This window comes from Grammomys surdaster, unplaced genomic scaffold (genome assembly GCF_004785775.1).
Source record: "Grammomys surdaster isolate TR1022 unplaced genomic scaffold, NIH_TR_1.0 751, whole genome shotgun sequence".
In the NCBI taxonomy this organism is placed as follows: domain Eukaryota; kingdom Metazoa; phylum Chordata; class Mammalia; order Rodentia; family Muridae; genus Grammomys; species Grammomys surdaster.
Window position 1 is genome coordinate 685,551 of NW_021605170.1, and position 19,204 is coordinate 704,754.

The 19,204-nt window shown below is 37.1% G+C and overlaps 1 protein-coding gene and 1 pseudogene across 1 annotated transcript in view; both read right to left on the bottom strand.

Annotated features, from left to right (window-relative positions):
• Ccdc18 (coiled-coil domain containing 18) overlaps window positions 1-19,204 on the bottom strand; it is a 99,697-nt gene that overhangs the window by 23,730 nt on the left and 56,763 nt on the right. Inside the window, exons 18-24 of the mRNA XM_028782388.1 lie at window positions 16,829-16,996; window positions 14,804-14,946; window positions 12,288-12,451; window positions 10,615-10,828; window positions 6,299-6,398; window positions 5,553-5,669; window positions 1,448-1,591 (exon numbers count right to left, since the gene is read on the bottom strand). Of these exons, the coding sequence (XP_028638221.1) occupies window positions 1,448-1,591; window positions 5,553-5,669; window positions 6,299-6,398; window positions 10,615-10,828; window positions 12,288-12,451; window positions 14,804-14,946; window positions 16,829-16,996 (1,050 nt within the window). The remainder of the gene's footprint in view (window positions 1-1,447; window positions 1,592-5,552; window positions 5,670-6,298; window positions 6,399-10,614; window positions 10,829-12,287; window positions 12,452-14,803; window positions 14,947-16,828; window positions 16,997-19,204) is intronic.
• LOC114633753 lies at window positions 4,203-4,595 on the bottom strand (annotated as a pseudogene).

Consider the following 19,204-nt stretch of genomic DNA (forward strand, 5'->3'; position numbering starts at 1 on the left):
GATAGATAGATAGATAGATAGATAGATAGATAGATAGATAGATAGATGAAATGCCCTACAGTGGGGAGAAGGAACTTGTAGTACCCACCTCCAGCAGAAAGAAAGGACATCAAGTAAGGGATGGATTTGCCATCCCACAGTCAAAACTCTGACCCGTAATTGTTCCTGTCTGAGAGATCTGAAGGGATGCAAATGGAGAAGAGACTGAGAAAAAGAAGGTCCAACAACAGTCTGACTGAAAAAAAAAAGTGAGATCCAGCTCAAGGGGAGGCCCCAAGGCCTGACACTATTACTGAGGCTATAGAGCACTCACATAAAGGGACCTATCATGACTGCCCTCCAAAAGACCCAACAAGCAGGTGAAAGAGTCAGATGCAAATATTTGCACCCAACCAATGGGACAGAAGCCGCTGGACCCTGTGGTTAAATTAGAGAAAAGCTGGAAGATGCTGAGGAGGGTAACCCTATAGGAGGACCAGCAGTCTCAATTAACCTGGACCCCCAAGATCTTTCAAACACTAGACCACCAGGCATCATATACCAGCTGATATGAGGCCCCCAACACATATACAGCATAGGACTGCCAGGTCTGGTTTCAGTCAGAGAAGATGTACCTAACCCTCAAGAGACTGGAGGCCGCAGGTTAGTTTAGAGGTCTGATGGGGATGGGGGGGGCTGGTGGGGACACCGTTGTGGAGACAAGGGGACAGGGAGGAGGTATGGGATGTGGAACAGTTGGACAGTGGACTGGGAGGAGAATAAAATCTAGAGTGTAAAAAACAAATAAATTAATTAAAAATAAAATAAATTAACTTAATAAATGCTAACTTATGCTTCCTATATGATAATAGACAGCTCTGGGTGTTCAGGAAATGGGAATGAAAAAGGAGACAAAGTGTTCACCCTAAATTCTATAGGGAGAGACATAATCAGTCAAACCCAATAATTACAACAATTGAGCCTCTGACAATGAAAAAGTTATGTCCATTAGAGCTCACCAAAACAAATTCACATTTTAAAAAGACCAGGGTATTGAATAGATTCAACAGTCACTATACATGAAACTAATATAAAGTCATCAAATCACTAGTTCCTCTGGCAACACGGTGTACTTAGTTGAAATAATACTGTTACCATTTTTCAGCATCTGAGTGAAATTCCTCAAGTTCCTTTCACTTGTTAGTTCTGTGTCTCCAATTCTACTGCACAGCATATTTATATTGATAAGTATTCAACTGACACAAAAGCATACATTGTGGATTTATTATGTCCTTGCCCATATCAAAGCCAGAATAATCAGAAAATTTTAAAGGTCAAAAAACTAATAGCATCTGACACAAATAATTAGTTTTTAAAAACTTAGAGCAGTTTCTGTATTTTAAAACCAAAATGTTTAAAGCATATTCACTGCATTACTTTTTCCTGATGTGGAAAATACCTGACTCACACTTTCCATTTCTTTCATCCTTTGTTGTGCTCTTTCCAGTTCCTTCTTCAGTTGTGATATCTCTTGTTCATTTTGGAGCATTATAAACTCCTTTTCTCGAAGCTGTTCTTTGGCATTTTGCAACTTTTCATTTAAACATTCTACCTGAATTTCAAACAGATGACAATTATTTTTTTAATAATTTATTTATTTATTTTTCAAATCGTAATTCATTCACACAGGGGTTATAAACACAGAAAGGCAGGACGTGGGGAAGGGGATGACACTGGAGCGTGGGTGTTCAGGGGGAATACAGATATCTTTCAGAACAGGGTATCGGCTAGGTGAGGGTTCAGGGGATAGATCACTATGACTCTGCCTATGATTCACTTGTCCTTATCTAAGTTGGTATTATCTGCCAAGGCTACCTGTTTACAAGGTCTGTGACTACTCAGGCTGGTAAATTTCCACGAAAGCTGCCTGTTTACAATAGCTTATAGCCACAGATGACCACTATTAATACAACTGAGAAAATATTATTCATAATTGTGTTCTAAATTAAATTTTAAACACTTATGTCTAAAATATCTAAAAGTCGTTAGAACATAGTTGTAACCCCAGCATTTTAGAGGTTGAGGCAGAAGGGTAAGGAGTTCAAAGCCAGGTTAGACTATACAGCAAGACCCTGTCACAAAAATAACAATAACAACAACAAAAAGCTAAAATGAAAATAGAAAAATATTTATTTTTCTGGGGCTAGAGAGATTGCTCAGTGGTTAAAGTACTTCCTGCTTTTGCCAGGGACCTGGATTCAGTTCCCAGCACCCATGTGGCAGCTCACAAACATATGTACCTCCAGTTGTAGGGGATTTGGTGCCCTCTTCTGCTCTCTTGAGGATACATGATGCACAAACATACATGCAAGCAAAGCACCCACTCACATAAAGTAAAACTAAATGTCTAGTTTAAACTGTACTTTTTTAGCTGGGTGTGATGGTACAGACTTTTAATCCCAGCACCTGGGAGGCAGAATAAAATAGATGTATGTGAGTTTGAACCCAGCCTGGTCTGCCAAGCACGTTCCAGAACATCTACGAATACACAGAGAAATCCTGTCTCAACAAACAAACCAAAAAAGGTACTTTTTAAGACAAGCATAATTTATAAGTATATGAATTATAGTTAACATGATTATATATTTTATGCACCCTTAAAAATTCACTAAAAGATGAAAATCTAAATCACAATTCTTGCTTTAATTAGCATACAAAATAACAGGTCCATATGTCACTTTAATAGAGATAGTCTTGTACTTTGCTAATTTATATTCACTCTGAATTATCTTCTCTTAATATCTCTGTCACTCTAGTTTAGCTATTTTCTATTTTAAATTTTGTCTTTAGATTTATTTTATATGCATGAGTATTTGGCTGTCTGTGTATATGTGTGCCACATGCACCACAGAAGTCAGATCCTCTGAAACTGGTATTGAGGATGGTTGTTAGCCACCACGTGGGTGCTGAGAATCAAACCTGGTCCTCTGCAAGAACAGCAACAACACTTATCCACTGAGCCATTTATCTAGTGTTGCAATTCCTCTTTCAAATGACTCCTCCTAGAAGAGTAAACAAGCAATACTTGCTGTTCTGTTTGTGGCCTATCCTTTACATAACAACTTCTATCCATTTTCCTACTGATGACCATGGAATAAAAAAATAAAAACAAAAATGCAAAAATCATGTAAAGTAAGTTATGAAGTGAAAATAGTGAAGATGGAAATAATAACTAAGTTAAAGGAAAGGAAGAGGAACAGGGAGAAAAAGAAGAAGCCATCTTAAAATATTAGAGACAGAATGAGAAGAACAAGAGATAAAAATTCTAATTATACAGCAAAAGTGTAAACAAAATTAGAGGCATGAGTTTTGTTTTTTTTTTTACAATTAGATAACCATAACGTTAAAAGTATAATTTTAAAAGGGGGTGGGGGGAAACACAAGTGTAGAAAAGGGAAGTGTATAAAAAGCTTGTTTGTTTTTAGAGCCTTAGCCTGTTTTGGATTCACTCTGTAGACTAGGCTGACCTTGAACTCACAGAGGTCCACTTGCCCCTTGCCTCAAAGGCACTTGCCACCAAACCTAGCCCAGATAAGCATTTTCAATTAAATAAAAAACAAGCATTGGAATAGTTTCTTTTTGGGTCCTCTAGTATTGAAGTCTACCAGGTGGGAAATTACTCAGTTGAAGTTTGAATCTCTTATCTTTTGTATGATTGAAGCTGATTCTTGGGACCAGGAGTCAGTTGTACAATAAGGCTTCATTTACTCTAGGGATTTCCTCTTTTTTGTATACCAAAAGCCACTTCTGGCTACACTTAGTTTTACACCTTGTAAACCAGGCAGGTTCACAGACTCCAAAGACTTCCCTCTTTGTAATGGAATGGTTACTACTTTTTCTGAAAGCATTTGAGTAGTCCAAGTTTCAAATCCTGTTCAACATTAAACAGCCCCCAGGAGGAAGGATTCTCTGGAAACTGTTGAGTGTACCCAAAGGACCTGAACTTCAGGTCCAGCTAGTAGAAAACCACATGGCAAAAATGCAGTCCCTAGACTTAGAGCCAACTGCTAACTATAGGCATGGAGTTAACACTCTCTTCAGTTACCCTAGGTGTTGAAGTCTGTGCCTCACCAGAGAAAACAGGAAAAAAAGTACCATACTCATAGTCTAAGCCTCGTACTACCTAAGTTTCTCAGCATGTCCATGTCTTTTTTTTTTTTTTAACCAATTAAGTCAATTTATTTCAACAGCTGACTTAGGCATCTGCAATGGTGACTTCAACCTCCACTCCAGGCTCAATATTGATGGAAGTAATCTGCTTAACAATCTCAGAAGGACTATGTAAATCAATGAGTCACTTGTGGCTCCTCATCTGGAAAGGATCTCATGTCTTGGAACCTTCGCCACAAGGTGTTTTTCTGGTAGTGATTCTCAATGTCTTGGTAGGCATGCGCACTGGTCCTTTCACTTTCAGATTCTTTTCCTTTGCGCCTTTGATCAGGTCTGCACAAATCTGTTCCAGCGACTTCACGTTGCGGCTGGTGAACATGATTCGAATTTGGTGAATCGCCACTTCAGGCTCCACGTCAGGTCTTTCCGGTATCTTTAAATGCCATGGCTAAAGCAAGGCTTCCTGACCGACTTGTTCCTCAGGAGGAGCAAACAGCGGTGAGTCAGGACGGAGCAGACTGGAAAAAGCTCCGCAGCACGCACCACCAAATCTCAGAAAGCAGCATGTCCATGTCTTATCCTCTTCCCGTTCATATTGCCTAATGCAGTTGTTTCCCACCCAGAGACTGGCTACGAGGTTCCCTAGCTTGTCATTGTTCCTTGTTTTCAGGCCCAGAGTACCTCAGTTCAAATGATGTCCTTCCTCTGCAGATGGCATCTAGCTATAGCCCTCTGTTTCTTTCCAGAGCTGACTTGTCACAGTCAGGAATCATCTAAGGCTTATAAGAACAGTGGGCTACAACCACCATCCTCTTTTATATTGGCATTCCTTGGCTTATTTTGTGAACAAGCCTCTGATACCTCCTCCCACCTGCAAATGTTCAATTACTATTTTATATATGAAGTGTAGTAAACAAATGGAACACAGCTTTATAATTTTAAAGGTAAAATATATGTAAGATTAAAAAAATATAGAGAACACAAAGTTTCCCTTCCACATGATTTTTTCAGACAACTAGGTTCTAAAATTACTTGTAAATCCTCACAGAAATATTTTATATTTATTCAAACATACACATATTATGGTAAGTATATTAGATATATTGATATAAGAAACTGCAATCAAAATAACATTGAAGAGAAAGTATTAAGTAAAATGTAAAAGATGAATGTAAAAGATCATGTGCATTCTATAAACACATCACAGCCATGTATAGTAATGTACAACTAGCAACTTGTGAGAATGAGACAGGAGGATCCCCGGGCACAGGAATTCAAGGCCAACCTGGGTAGCACAGCAACATGCATCATCACAAAGAACAACAAAAACATTGTGTGGGGGTGTGCATAGTCATGGTGTTATTTTTTAAACAATAGAAAATATAAAATTTTAAAATAATTACCTGTTTGTTGCTTTCTTTAAGTTCTAAATCTGATTTTTCCAGGGTACCCTCTAATTTGATTATTTTTTGCTCCATTTCTCCTCTGTGTTCACGAATGGTCATATCCAAATGTGTAACCTAAATACAAAAGTAATATCAAGCTGGTTGCTCAATTTTATTGTAATGCAAACACTTGTATGGGTAGAATATACATTTACTACTGAAATCAGTAAGTGATAAGCTAATTCCAAATGAAGTATTTTTCAAGTAGGGCCTTGAACATAGTATATGTTATTGAAACTTAAGATGTAAAATAAAATAAAAGGATTCAGGTGTCAATTTATATTGGGATAAAAATTGCTAAATAATGTCTCATTCCCCCATCATTTAGCTCATAGTAATGTGTTCAATCCCATGTTCTTTTAATATACAATAAAAAATATTAAGGGTTGCAAGCAAACCCTCAAAAGGTACTTACTGAGTTGTAGTTTAATTGTAAAGAACTGACCTCCCCTATTCAGTTCCCAGAAGACAAACAAGCCTTTCAGCCAAGTATCTATATTCCCAGCATTTGAAACTCTGAGGCAAGAGAATTATAAACTCATGGCAAAAAGGTCAAATAGCAATTTGTCTTTAAAAAAAAAAAAAAATCAGTTGTATATCTAACCTTAAATATTTACATCCAGAAAAAACCTGGCAATTTTTAAAACGCTTCATGATTATCCTATGGTAGGAAACCTGTAGACATATAATTAGGGAAGACCCACCTGAGCCGCTCTTTGCTTCAGCTCCCAATTCCTCTCCTTAAGTGCCTGGTCCATTTCACTAAGTTCTTGTTTTTTGTCTTCAATCTCCATCTTACATTCTCTAAAATTTGACAAAAGAAAAAGATCAAAGTAGATAACATGAATACTATAACTTTAAGAAGTTAAACTTTAAGATATAACTTTAAGAAGATAAATAAATTATTGCTAGTTTCCCATAATTAAAATCAAAAGAATGAGTGTAGTTAATTCAGATTGAAAGCATTTAAATCAAAGGAATGATGTGCAAAGAAAATGACTGACAACAAAAGTTAACTCTCACAGAGATGGGCTCCCTGGAACAATGTGGCTAGTTTACTCAGGGTTAGGGCTGGGGAGGTTTTATCTTAACATATAATAAGGTACAGAGAAACTGAGAAGACACCACCATCACTCTCTGACCACAGAGACTATGTGCTCCCACATATAGGATAATACACACATACACATCACACACACACACACCTCAAAACAAAACAGAGCAAGAACAGAATGAAATGAGGCCAGGAAAATAGAAACCTGATCATATAGGGTTGGTATCGTAGAGGCTTGGAGATTTTAACAACTGTAGTCTGTGGTAAAACACATAAAATATCCTTTTGGACATTTGAAGGTGCATAATTAACTGAATTAACTATATTCAGTGTAATGTAGCATCGCCACTATCTTTACTGTTTTGTTTTTCAACAAAGGTAAGTCCTGTATCCTTCAGGGATTATTTTTTGGTTAACCCTTCCTTCCCTTTCCCTTTCCTTTTCTCCCTTTCCCTTTCCCTTTCCCTTCCCCCCCCCCTTTTTTTTTTTTGGTTTTTCAAGACAGGGTTTCTCTGTGTAGTCCTGGGTGTCCTGGAACTCACTCTGTATGATCTGATTTATGTTTATAATTAAAACCATAATAATCTATGGAAAATGGATTAGTAATGAAAACAAGAACATAAAGAGCCCATTAGGAAGGCCCAGCTATATACTATAAAAGAAACATAATAGTCTTTGCATAGTGGTAACACAAAGTCAATGGATTTTATAATATATTTTAGAAATAAGGTTGACAACATGTGCTAATAAAGTAGATAAAAAAAGAATAGGATAAGTCTACAGATTTCTGGTTTGAGCAATAATATTAGGAAGATGGGTGGGGTAGGGCTATAAGAAAATAAATGAGTGTTTTGAGATGCCTCTTAAAATATCGGTTATAAAAGGCTGGCAAGATGGTTCAGCAGCTAACACACTTGATACCAAGACTAACAACCTGAACTTAATCCCTGAAACCAATCCTGTGAAAGGAAAGAATGCTCACAATTTATCAATTAATCTCAACATGTGCATCATGACACATGTCACACCTCCACCTATGTGTACACAAAATAAATGAGTAAAAAATTTAGTAAGATCCAGCTTAGTTGTTCCCCTGTGGACCTTCCCAGCCTTTCCTTCCTGCCCAACTCCATTGCTTTGTGTCAGCCACTGATACCTAGGTAGGCAACTCTTGTTATCTTCCTGTCCTCTATAACGGTCTCTCCATTCTCACCCCAGCCCTGTAGCAGCCTGCTTATTCCTTCTGGACACCCAGACATAAATCAACACACCTATGGACACCTGATTTTTATAAATAAGCCAGAAATGCATATTGGAAAAAAGAAAGCATCTTCAACAAAGGGTGCTGGTCAAACTAAATGGCTGTGTACAGAAGAATGCAAAGAGGTCTATATTTATCACCCCAAAGAAAATCAACTCCAAATGGACCAAACACCTTAGAATAAGGCCAGATACCCTGAGTCTGACAAAAGAGAGAGTGGGTGATAGGCTTAAATTCATCGGCACAGGAAAAGACTTTCTGAACAGGAGAGGGATAGCACAGGCACTAAGAACAACAATTAATTAATGAGACCCCATGAAACTGAAAAGCTTCTGCACGACAAAGAATATATCAATGGGACAAAGAATATATCAATGGGGCTACAGAATAGGAAAAGATCTTTACCTACTACACTTCCAATAGAGGACTAATATCCAAAATATATAAATAACTTAAAAAACTGGACATCAAGAAAACAAATAGCCAATTAAAAATGGAACATGGAACTAAGCAGAGCGATCTCAAATGATGAAAAACAAATGGCTGAGAAACCTAAAAAGAATTACTCAACACCCTTAGACATCAGGAAAATGAAAATTGAAACTACTGTGAGATTTCATCAGACACTAGTCAGATGGCCAAGACCAATCAAACAAATAACAGCTCATGCTGGCGAGGATGTGAGAGAAGGGGATCACTTGATCATTTGTGGAAGTGCAACTTTTACAACCACTAGGCAAATCTGTATGGCAGTTCCTCAGAAAACTGAGAATAGATCTATGCCTAAGATCCAGTTATATTACCCTTGGACATATACCCAAAGGACTCTACATCCTACTACCAAAATACTTGCTCATCCATGATCACTGGTGCTTTATTCAAAATAGTAAGAAACTGGGAACAGCCAAGATGAATGGATAATGAAACTGTGGTATATTTATATAATGGAATATTATTCGGCTGTTAAAAAAACTGATATTATAGGATTTACAGGTAAATGCATAGAGCTAGAAAAAAAAACATCCTGAGTGAGGTAACACATACCCTAAAAGACAAACATGTCTTCTCTTATATGTAGATATTAGCTTTTAAGCCTTCAACAGGTGTGCTCCAATCCATATAGCCACAGAGGTTAGATAACTTCTAAGGGACTAGTGAGGAGGAAGCAAGGCTCTCCCAAGAAAGGAGAATCTACAGTTACAGAGGGGAAGGGGAGACTAGGGTGAGGCATTAATTTGGAGAGGGAATGGAAGGGGGTTAAGGGAAGGAGTACATGGAGGGGCAACTAACACCGAAAGTCATTTCAGGGGTCAAAGAGAATGTAATTTAGTTTTTAGTAGAACCATACACACACACACACACACACACACACACAAGAAACATAAATGGAGCCACCATAAACAGGGAGACAATGCCTCAAACATCTCAGGCTACTGCCAAGGCTACTAGTTCCTCTCTGTAAACTGATGGGAAAGCCCTATTACTGAAGACCACACACACAAACACACACACACACACACACACATATCATTGAACACGGAGAAGTTGAGCTGGTGCCTAACTAGAGCCTCTTGCACCCCTACTGACTGGTGTTCATCAAACTGGAAGGTTCTGCATGCTACTAAAGGAAAGGTAACCATCAACCTAGCTAAAAACCCTCAATCTAAAACAGTGGCCTGTTTTGTTGTGTTTGTTTCGCTTTGGAAGGTTTTTTGTTGTTGCTGTTTTGTTTTGTTTTTTGAGACAGGGTTTCTCTGTATAGCCCAGGCTGTCCTGGAACTCACTCTGTAGACCAGGCTGGCCTCAAACTCAGAGATCTGCCTGCCTCTGCCTACAGACTGCTAGGATTAAAGATGTGTGCCACCACTGATCAACTGTAATAATTGAATTTTTTTTTAAATCCTCATGAAGACAAAAGGTGAGTAGTTGGGTACTAATTAACTAGAGCTAAGAAAGAAGTCAACACTAGAGAAATGGATTCAAAATTATTTTTGATACAGTATTTAAAAGTACATGAAATTTATTAAGGGTGAGGTCATAGAGCATGAGGTCCTATACTGAATCCTAGGTATTAATTCTAATTTTCTGGGTAATTTATAGCTCTTGCTTAACCATAAAAAAATAAAATAAAACACATGTAAGCTTGCTTTAAAGAAATGAGACCATCCCTGGCATAATCCTAGCTTAAAATAAGGGCTTAATATATTCAGTATATTGGGCTGGGAATGCTGGTACATATTTTACTCACAGCACTTGGTAAGCGATATAGGGGAATCTCTAAGTTCAAGGCCAGATTGGTTTACAAAGTGAGACCCTGTCTCCTAAAAGAAAACAAAGAGAGGTCATACAGAGTTACGATTAACAATATTTGGCTCTTAGTCACTGCTGTATGCTTGCCTAACCTTTTTTTTTTTTTTTTAATTTTCCTTTTTTTCTCAAAAAAGCTACTTGGGACAGTGTGAAACTAATCACAAAGCGAGGGCAGAAGTATTAGCAGCCACAGCAACTTCTCTCAATGGTCAGATGGATCACAGGATGGTCAAAACGGCAAAACAAAACAAACTTCCAAAACAGAGCAAAACAAAAGCAGTTGACGAGTTGGGCCATCTAGAGTTCAACAATAAATTTCGTGGTATGATCCAATGACTCAAAATAATCAAAGAAATATGTGTAATTATAATATATTTTCTTTTTATTTGACTTACCTCAGTTCAGCCGTGAGATCCTTTATTGTAGTGTATTTCTCCTCTAATGATAACTGAGCCTTTTGTAACACATCTCTCAATTCCTGTAGTTGTCTTAAGGTACTTTTCAATTCTCCATGAGCATTCTGTAGTTCATTTTCGAGAGCTTCCCGTTTCTGCATGGTTTCTGTTAGTTCAGTTTCTGTGTGGTGTTGTAACCTCTCTAACTCCTTCACTGTTGAGAAGACAAAAATAATTTAAAAATATATGTAAAGCATTTCTATTAAGAACTTTAAAAGTAAGTATAATTAATTATAGTCAAGGGCCAGGAAAGATGCTTCAGTTACTAAAGTGCCAGCTGTTTAATCATAAGGACCTGAGTTTAGTTACCAAACACATACACATAAGACTGTGTTTTTAACCCTAATTAGTACTGGTATAGACAGACAGATTACTGGAGCTCACTGCTCAGTTAGCCCTGCCAATCAGTCAAAATTCCTGTCTCAAAAAATAAGATGGACAGCAGTCCAGGAATATACTCAACTTCAAACTCTGTCCTCCACATGCACATAGTCCAAAATGCACATAATTACATAAACATGTCAATAAAACACACACATGTGCATGCATGCACACACAAGAATATTCAATCTGAGGGCTGGAATCTATGAAACTCTCAGTTTGAAGAGCTTGCCCAGCATTCACAAGGCCCTGGATTGAATCTCCAGTACTGATAAACTGGATATGTTTTACCTATATATTATCAATCTTAGCACTAGAGACGAGGAAGCAGGAGGATCAGAAGCTCATTGTTGTTCTTCACTACATATGTAGTTCTGGTGCCAGCCTTGGATTCATGAGACTCTATCCAAAAACAAAAAACAAAAAACAATCGGATAGAACTTTATAGATAAGGATATCTACTTTTATTTATCTAGAAGAGGGAAAATACTGAACACTGGCCCTTGTAGCCCCATCACAACTGTTCATTTTATTCCGCTTAAATATAATGTCTTAGTCAGTGTTCTATTACTATGAAGAGAAACCTTGACTTAGGCCACTCTTAAGAAAGAAAACGTTTGGACTAGAGAGATGGCTCAGCAGTTGAGAACACTGGCTGCTCTTTCAGAGGACCAGGTTCAGTTCCCAGTACCCACATGGTAGCTCACAACTGTCTGTAATTCCAGTTCCAGGGGACCCGACACTCTCACACAGACATGTATTCAGGCAAAACATCAATACAAATAAAATAAAAAGAAATATTTTTCTTAGAAAAAAAAGAAAACATTTAATTGGGGGCTTGCTTACAGTTTTAGAAGTTTAGTCCATTGTCATTGTGGTCGGGACTATGATGGCATGCAAGCAGAAAATGGAGTAGCAACTGAGACCTACATCCCGATCCAAAAATGGCAGGAGAAGAAAGCCAAACTGGGCCTGACTTGGACTTTTGAAACTTTAAAGCCCACCCCTAGTACCATACTTCCTCAAACAAGGCCATACTCATGCCAACAGGCCACAGCCCACAGTCCTTCACAAGCAGTGCCACTCCCTGATGACTAAGCACTCAAATGCATGGGCCTATAGAGGCCATTCTTATTCAAACTAATACACACACACACACACACACACACACACACACACACACACACACACACGTATTGTATTTAAGCTAATTCAACTAACTGGCTGCTTACCTGAATTTGTTTTCTTTTCTAGTTCTGTTTTTGTCTGATCTAAAATCATATCTAACTGAGAAAGATTTATGGATTTATTTTCCCCATCTCGTTTCAAATGAATTATTTCTTTTTCCATTTTAGACAGCTCCTCTTTGTACTGATCCATCTCAAGTTTGGCTTGCCTAGTTAAAAAATCAAACAATGGAACATGTAATTTAGAAATATTAAACCAAAAGACTTGTCTCTTACTTTAAGTATGCAAATTTTATTAGGTTAAATATTAGCAAAATCTCCACAGATTTTTAAGTCACCTATTATACTTTTTAAATTTTCAGCCTAACTACATATAACTTTATAAAATTTCATAGAGATTGAGAACATACAAGGATAAGCACGTGATAGTTCCATTATCGAAACATTAACAAAGAGGCTAAATAAATTATCATAAAGACCATATTAATCATACAAAATCAGTGATTTTTATTTAAGACATATTATCAAGATGCCTTTTTTGGATTTAAAAGTGATTAGAAATCCTTAGACTGATCAGTATAAGCCAAGGAGAAAGCTAAGAGTGATTTTTAGTGACTTTATGATTAGGTCTGTAATGCAGAGCAGTAACTACAACATGAGTTCCAGTGGGGAGCGGGAGGGGGAGGAGGAGCACTCTGCGTAAGTCTGAAGTAGCCCAAACGAAATACTACAGCCCTGTCTCAAAAACAAAACAGAGGAAAGGAAGCAAAAGGGGATCAGAAGAGTAATATATTAGAAATAATAGTAAATATTAGAAACAGTGAGATCTAGGGAGGAAACATAATAATCAGAGAAGAAAGCTTTTATGATTCAAGTCATAACCTGAATCAGTTACATGAATACTGACCGACAGCTGACACTGGAGAGAGCAGTGAGTGAGGTGGACATTATCTGATGGCATTAGTTCAGAGTACAACTTTGACTCTCTGGTATAAGAACATGGGAAAGGGGGCTGGAGAGATGGCTCAGTGGTTAAGAGCACTGGCTGCTCTTCCAGAGGTCCTGCGTTCAATTCCCAGCAACCACATGGTGGCTCACAACCATCTGTAATGGGATCCGATGCCCTCTTCTGCTGTGTTAGAAGATAGCTACAGTGTACTCATATACATAAAATAAATAAATATTTAAAAAAAAAAAGAACATGGGACAAAGTTTCTTTAGTTAGAAGCCTGCAAAAGAACTAGTAATGTCCTCAGGGTAATGTCAGAGGTTTATTATAGGAAGAGAAAAGAAGAGGCAGAGAATATAGTAGATGTGTATGAGCTCCAGATGGAACAACAGGAGTTTTCAGAAGTTGGCTTTGATAGGAGAAAACAGCAATGAGCCTGGAATTGGAAATCTAGCATTTCTTGTATTTCTTGTATTTTGTATCCTTGTATTTCAAGGATAGCACTAGAATGTGAATAGTCTTCATGGCTTCACAACTGTCACTAGTGGAAATGCTGTATTAGTGGCTAGATACTTGTTAATAGGAAAGAAATCTTAAAGGAACAATATGTCACTGGCACAATTGAGAAGCATGTATCTGGTCAAGCAAGTACTACTCTAAGCCCAGAGGCCCTATCTTGATATTTAATCCCTGTCAATGAGAAAGGAAATCTGGGGACATAAGGTTTAGCTCCTGCGTGTAAGTTCACATTTGACTACTACTGGTATAAATGGGAGTAGAATTATATCAATTTACTGAGATAATTCTGAATGTCTAGTCAAGACTGAGAACTATTTATTTTTATTTGTATTTATCCCACATACAATTAAGCCCCCTGGCTAGTTGGTGATGTTACACACCTTTTATCCTAGCACTTGGGCAAAGGCTCAAGTTGAGTTGAGGTTCTCAGAGTGAGTTATAGGACATCTAGGGCTACACAGAGAAACCCTGTCTTGAAAAACCAAATGAAACAAGACAACAAAATACCAAATTAGAGCCGGGCAGTGGTGGCACACGCCTTTAATCCCAGCTCTTGGGAGGCAGAGGCAAGCAGATTTCTGAGTTTGAGGCCAGCCTAGTCTACAGAGTGAGTTCCAGGACAGCCCGGGCTATACAGAGAAACCCTGTCTCGAAAAAAAACAAACAAAAAACCAAAAACCAAAAAAACAACAACAAATTAGGTTCCTTGAGAGTTTCCACAGTGTGAGGAGAGCTTTGCCCATAACTTTCAGTGTTATTTGTAATTTAATAGAGCAGTTATTGAGTGCCTGTAAACTATAAGAACTGTGTTAGTTATAAGATCTGTGCTAGATACGAAATGTTGTAGAGAACCTTAAAATAAGCTAAATAGAGTCCTTATTTTAAGATAAGAAAGCAAAAATTGTAGTATAATAAAAAAAAAAAAGATAAAATGAAGGATATGAGGGAGATAGAAGAAAATGCTATAGGAACTTGGGCTGTGAAGAAGCTCATTCCTCAAAAAAATATCTTACTGCATATTATCAAATCTGAACCTCAAACTTACCAACACAAAATTGAGAAGGCCAATAAAACTACTATATTGAAATTTTACCTGGCAGTACTAGTTAGCTCAATAATTTTTTGCCTTTTCAAATCTACATCACGAATGGCTGTTTCATATTTCTCTTCCATTTTTCTCAACTTTTCTGTTGAAGTTTCCCTTTGTTTCTGAAGCTCTTGCTCTTGCTTTGATACCTGTTAAGCATTGTTCAGTTAAGTGCTTAAAATTTAATTACAACCCAATACTATCCAGAAAAGAAAATACTTTATATATAGTCTACCCTATCATTTAGCTTTAGATGTATTCTAAAAATCAAGATAAGCTTTGGTATGGTGGACTGCAACTACAGCTCAAATACTGAGGCTAGAAGAATACCTGAGTCTGGGAGCTCAAGGCCAATCTCAGCAATATAAAAAGACTCCATATCAAAAATTAAATTGAAAATAATAAAATTAAAATATAAACGAGGATGATTTGAAACAATAAGAGCAAAACTAACCTTTAAGATAACTTATTCCTGTATCTCCTTACAGCAGCAGCACATGTGTAACAATAAAGTGAGTTCTAAGAATTGAACAAGTCCAGGGGAGACTGAGTACAGGCCTGCTGCACATGAGAGGCCTGAATTCATTCTTCAGCACAAGTAAGGAAAAGGTCGGTATGTAAACAAGGAGGAAGGGAAAGAAATGAACAAAATAGTGAAAATTTCCCTTTTCATTGTTTTTTTTTTTTTTTAATAATTTAAGTGCACTGGTGTTTTGCCTGCATGTGTATCTAGAACTGGAGTTACAGACAACTGTGAGCTGCCATGTGAGTGCTGAGAATTGAACCCTGGTCTTCTGGAAGAGCAGCCAGTGCTCTTAACCACTAAGACATCTCTCCACCCTATTTCCCCTTTTAATTATCCCTACTTAAAAAGTTTTTTTCTTCTCATGTCAAAAAAGGGAGAGGGTAGCTGAGGATGAATTCAGAATATGTATGTATGTATGTATGTATGTATGTATGTATGTATATGTATATGTATACACACATATATACACATACACACACATACATATATACATATAATATATATTTAGTTGCATATATTTTTAAAATTTATGATGTATTAAGATGAAATCAATCAAGAAAAAAAACAAAAAAAGATGAAATCAGAAAATTCTATGATTTTTTTATATATTTTATTTCTTATGAAAGAGAAAAAATGGAATATATATGAAAGAGATTGAGACAAAGTTAATAATGAATTAAACAAAAAAGATTATTCTCTAGTATCAAATTTTCTAGGATTCTTTCAGTGAAATTATAACATCATTATTTTATTTAAACAAATCTTGGATGTGGTCTTAAAAATTGAGCCCTATGTGCACTAGACAGGCACTGCACCACTGACTATAATTGAGCCCTATGTGCACTAGACAGGCACTGCACCACTGACTATAATTGAGCCCGATGTGTACTAGACAGGCACTGCACCACTGACTATAATTGAGCCCGATGTGCACTAGACAGGCACTGCACCACTGACTATAATTGAGCCCGATGTGTACTAGACAGGCACTGCACCACTGACTATCACTGAGCCCGATGTGCACTAGACAGGCACTGCACCACTGACTATCACTGAGCCCGATGTGCACTAGACAGGCACTGCACCACTGACTATCACTGAGCCCGATGTGTACTAGACAGGCACTGCACCACTGACTATAATCCCGAGAGCAAAACTTATTTGCATAGCCCAGTAGTAGTTATATCTTTTTGGGAAAAAGATTCTTCTTTTATTTTATTGTTTTTCCAAGTCTTGAAAGAATACCATTATCACATGTGTTATTCAAAAAGGAGACATCAGAAGACATAATAATTCAGATAGGTATTAACTTTAGATTTAAGAAAAAAAATTCAATTAAGAAGTTTAAATTATAATAAAATTTTGTAGCATGAGAAATCTGACCATGGTAATAAGAGATTTAGGTCTGATTATATAACAAAGTTATGTTTACTAATCAAAAATCTGCAAATGATTTTTAAATTTTATTTCATAAAATCAAACTATTGTTAATCAATAATATATACCTGTTTTTCAAGTTTACTCTGAGTATCTTCTAGCTCTCCGTTTCTAATGGTCTCTTGCTGTAACATCTGCTGCTGCTGCTGAAGAGTATGCTGTAGAATAGCATTTTGTTCACTAGTCTCTTCAAGATTATGAGTCTTTATCTTTAGCTCTTTCTGCAAACAATATACCTAGCAAAGACACACATTTCTTGTTACAATGTTTCAAATAAAAACCAACAAATGTAAAAGGTGTCTTCCTTAATTGTCCCACTTTTCATGTAGCATAGTTGGTCACTGAGGGAGAAGAGAAGGGTTCATTATTCTGACTGGGGGGTGAATCAGACATGCTTATAGGGTTGTCTATTGTTTGGTAGGTTTTTGAAATATTCCTATGCAATACTCTGTTTTGGCTAGCTAAGATGCTGAAACATGCTTCCTTCCTGAAAAGGAAGGGAATTTTCATACTTATAGGCTGGTCAACTGTTCTTATGTGACCTTGTACTCTGAAGTCATAAATAACTTTCTCTAGGTAGGAAGTGTATATACATCATGTCACATTTTAATGTTATAAGAATGCTTTCTACAACCCATCCCAGAAAGGGAAGAACAAAGGAAACCCTGGGTTCATCTACACTTCATTTGATGACCTTTCCCCTTTACATATATAAAACCAAAATCACTACACAATAAAATTAGGTGATATTTATGACATTTAATACTGTTAATATAATAGTTTATATAATATTACAGCAAATCAATCTAGAATATTCACATTCTAACACACACAGAAAAAACAATATCAACTACAAAATTTTAATGATTCACTTTGAATATTTAAGGTTTCAGTACACACTAAAATCCCAACACTTGGGAAGCTGAGGCAGAAATATTATGAATTAGAGGCTAGCTCGACCTATAGCAAGGCCTTCTCCATCTCAAAAAACAAAACAAGTGAGTCGAAGTAGAGGTTATAATTAGACTTCACAATTTTTGTTTCACGTGTGTGTACAGGCAAGAGGACAACCCTGGGAGTCAGTTCTCTTTCCTCCCAGGTGGACTCTAGAAGAGAGTGCAGTAATCCTCAGTCTTGGGAAAGTGGCTTTACCTGCTGAGCCATCTCTTCAGCACATCAGAAAGGGTCTTTAATCTAGTAACTGCAAATTTTATCTCAACAAAGTTTAGTGGCTAAAACCTGATTTTTTTAAAAAAGAAAAAAAATAGTATCTCACTATGTAGCCATGAATAGCTGAAAAATAGGTAGGTAGTTCAGGGTCACCTAAAACTCATAATTCTGCTGAGTCAGCCATTCAAGTACTGGGACTGTAAGTATGCACCACCATGTCCAGCTTCTAAACATGATTCTTAATCCTTAAACAACAAGAAGAAACAAAAACAAAAATTTTAATTTTTGCCAAGCAGTGATGGTGCACATCTTTAATCCCAAAACTTAGGAGGGAAGCAGATCTCTGATTTCAAGGCCAGCCTGGTCTACAGAATGAGTTCAGGACAGCCAGGGCTACACAGAGAAACGCTGTCTTAAAAAACAAAAAACAAAAAATCAAATTTTTGAAGAATTTTATACTCCTAAATCTAAAACAATGCTTTAGACATTAATTTATATTAAAATTATTCTGTAATACTTATAACTTATTACTCTGATTCTGAAAAATAAATCAATTTGAAATTAAAGGTATATTTTATACTGTAATGAAAGTCTGTTCTTTAAAGAATATATAATTTAGAATTTCTTTTAATGTCACATATATATAAGGATGTACTTTTTAAGCATATTAAGGAGATGAGGATGTAACTCACTTATTAAAGATTCTGCCTAGTGTGGTCATCTGAAAGACAATGATGGTTCCCATAGGCATATATCATTGGATACTTGGTGGGTGAAACTGTTTGGGAAGGATTAGGAGGTGTGACCTTGTTAGAAGAGATGTGTTACTGGAGGTAGGGTTTGAGGTTGCAAACAACTCATCCATTTGCAGTTAACTCTCTGCCTCATGGCTGTGTCTCAACATATAAGCTCTTAGCTACTGCTCCAGTGCCATGCCTGCTGCCATGTTGGTCACAGATTCTAACCCTCTCAAGCTGGAAGCCCCAAATAAATTCTTTCTTCTCTATGTCACCTTAGTCATGGTGTCTAGGGTGCCTGGCATGCCATGGGTGCCATCCACAGCAGCACATAAAACAGGTATGGTTATATGCATCTATAATCTCAGCATTTGACAAGTAGAAAAAGGAAGATCATAAATGCTCTTGATCTCTTGCTCTCTCTTGCCTCTTGCTTCTCCCTGTCCCCTGTCCCCACTCTCTCCATGTGCTCATGGCCAGCCTCTCCTCCTTCTCCTCCTCCTCCTTTTCTTCCTCCTCCTCCTCTTCCTCCTTTTC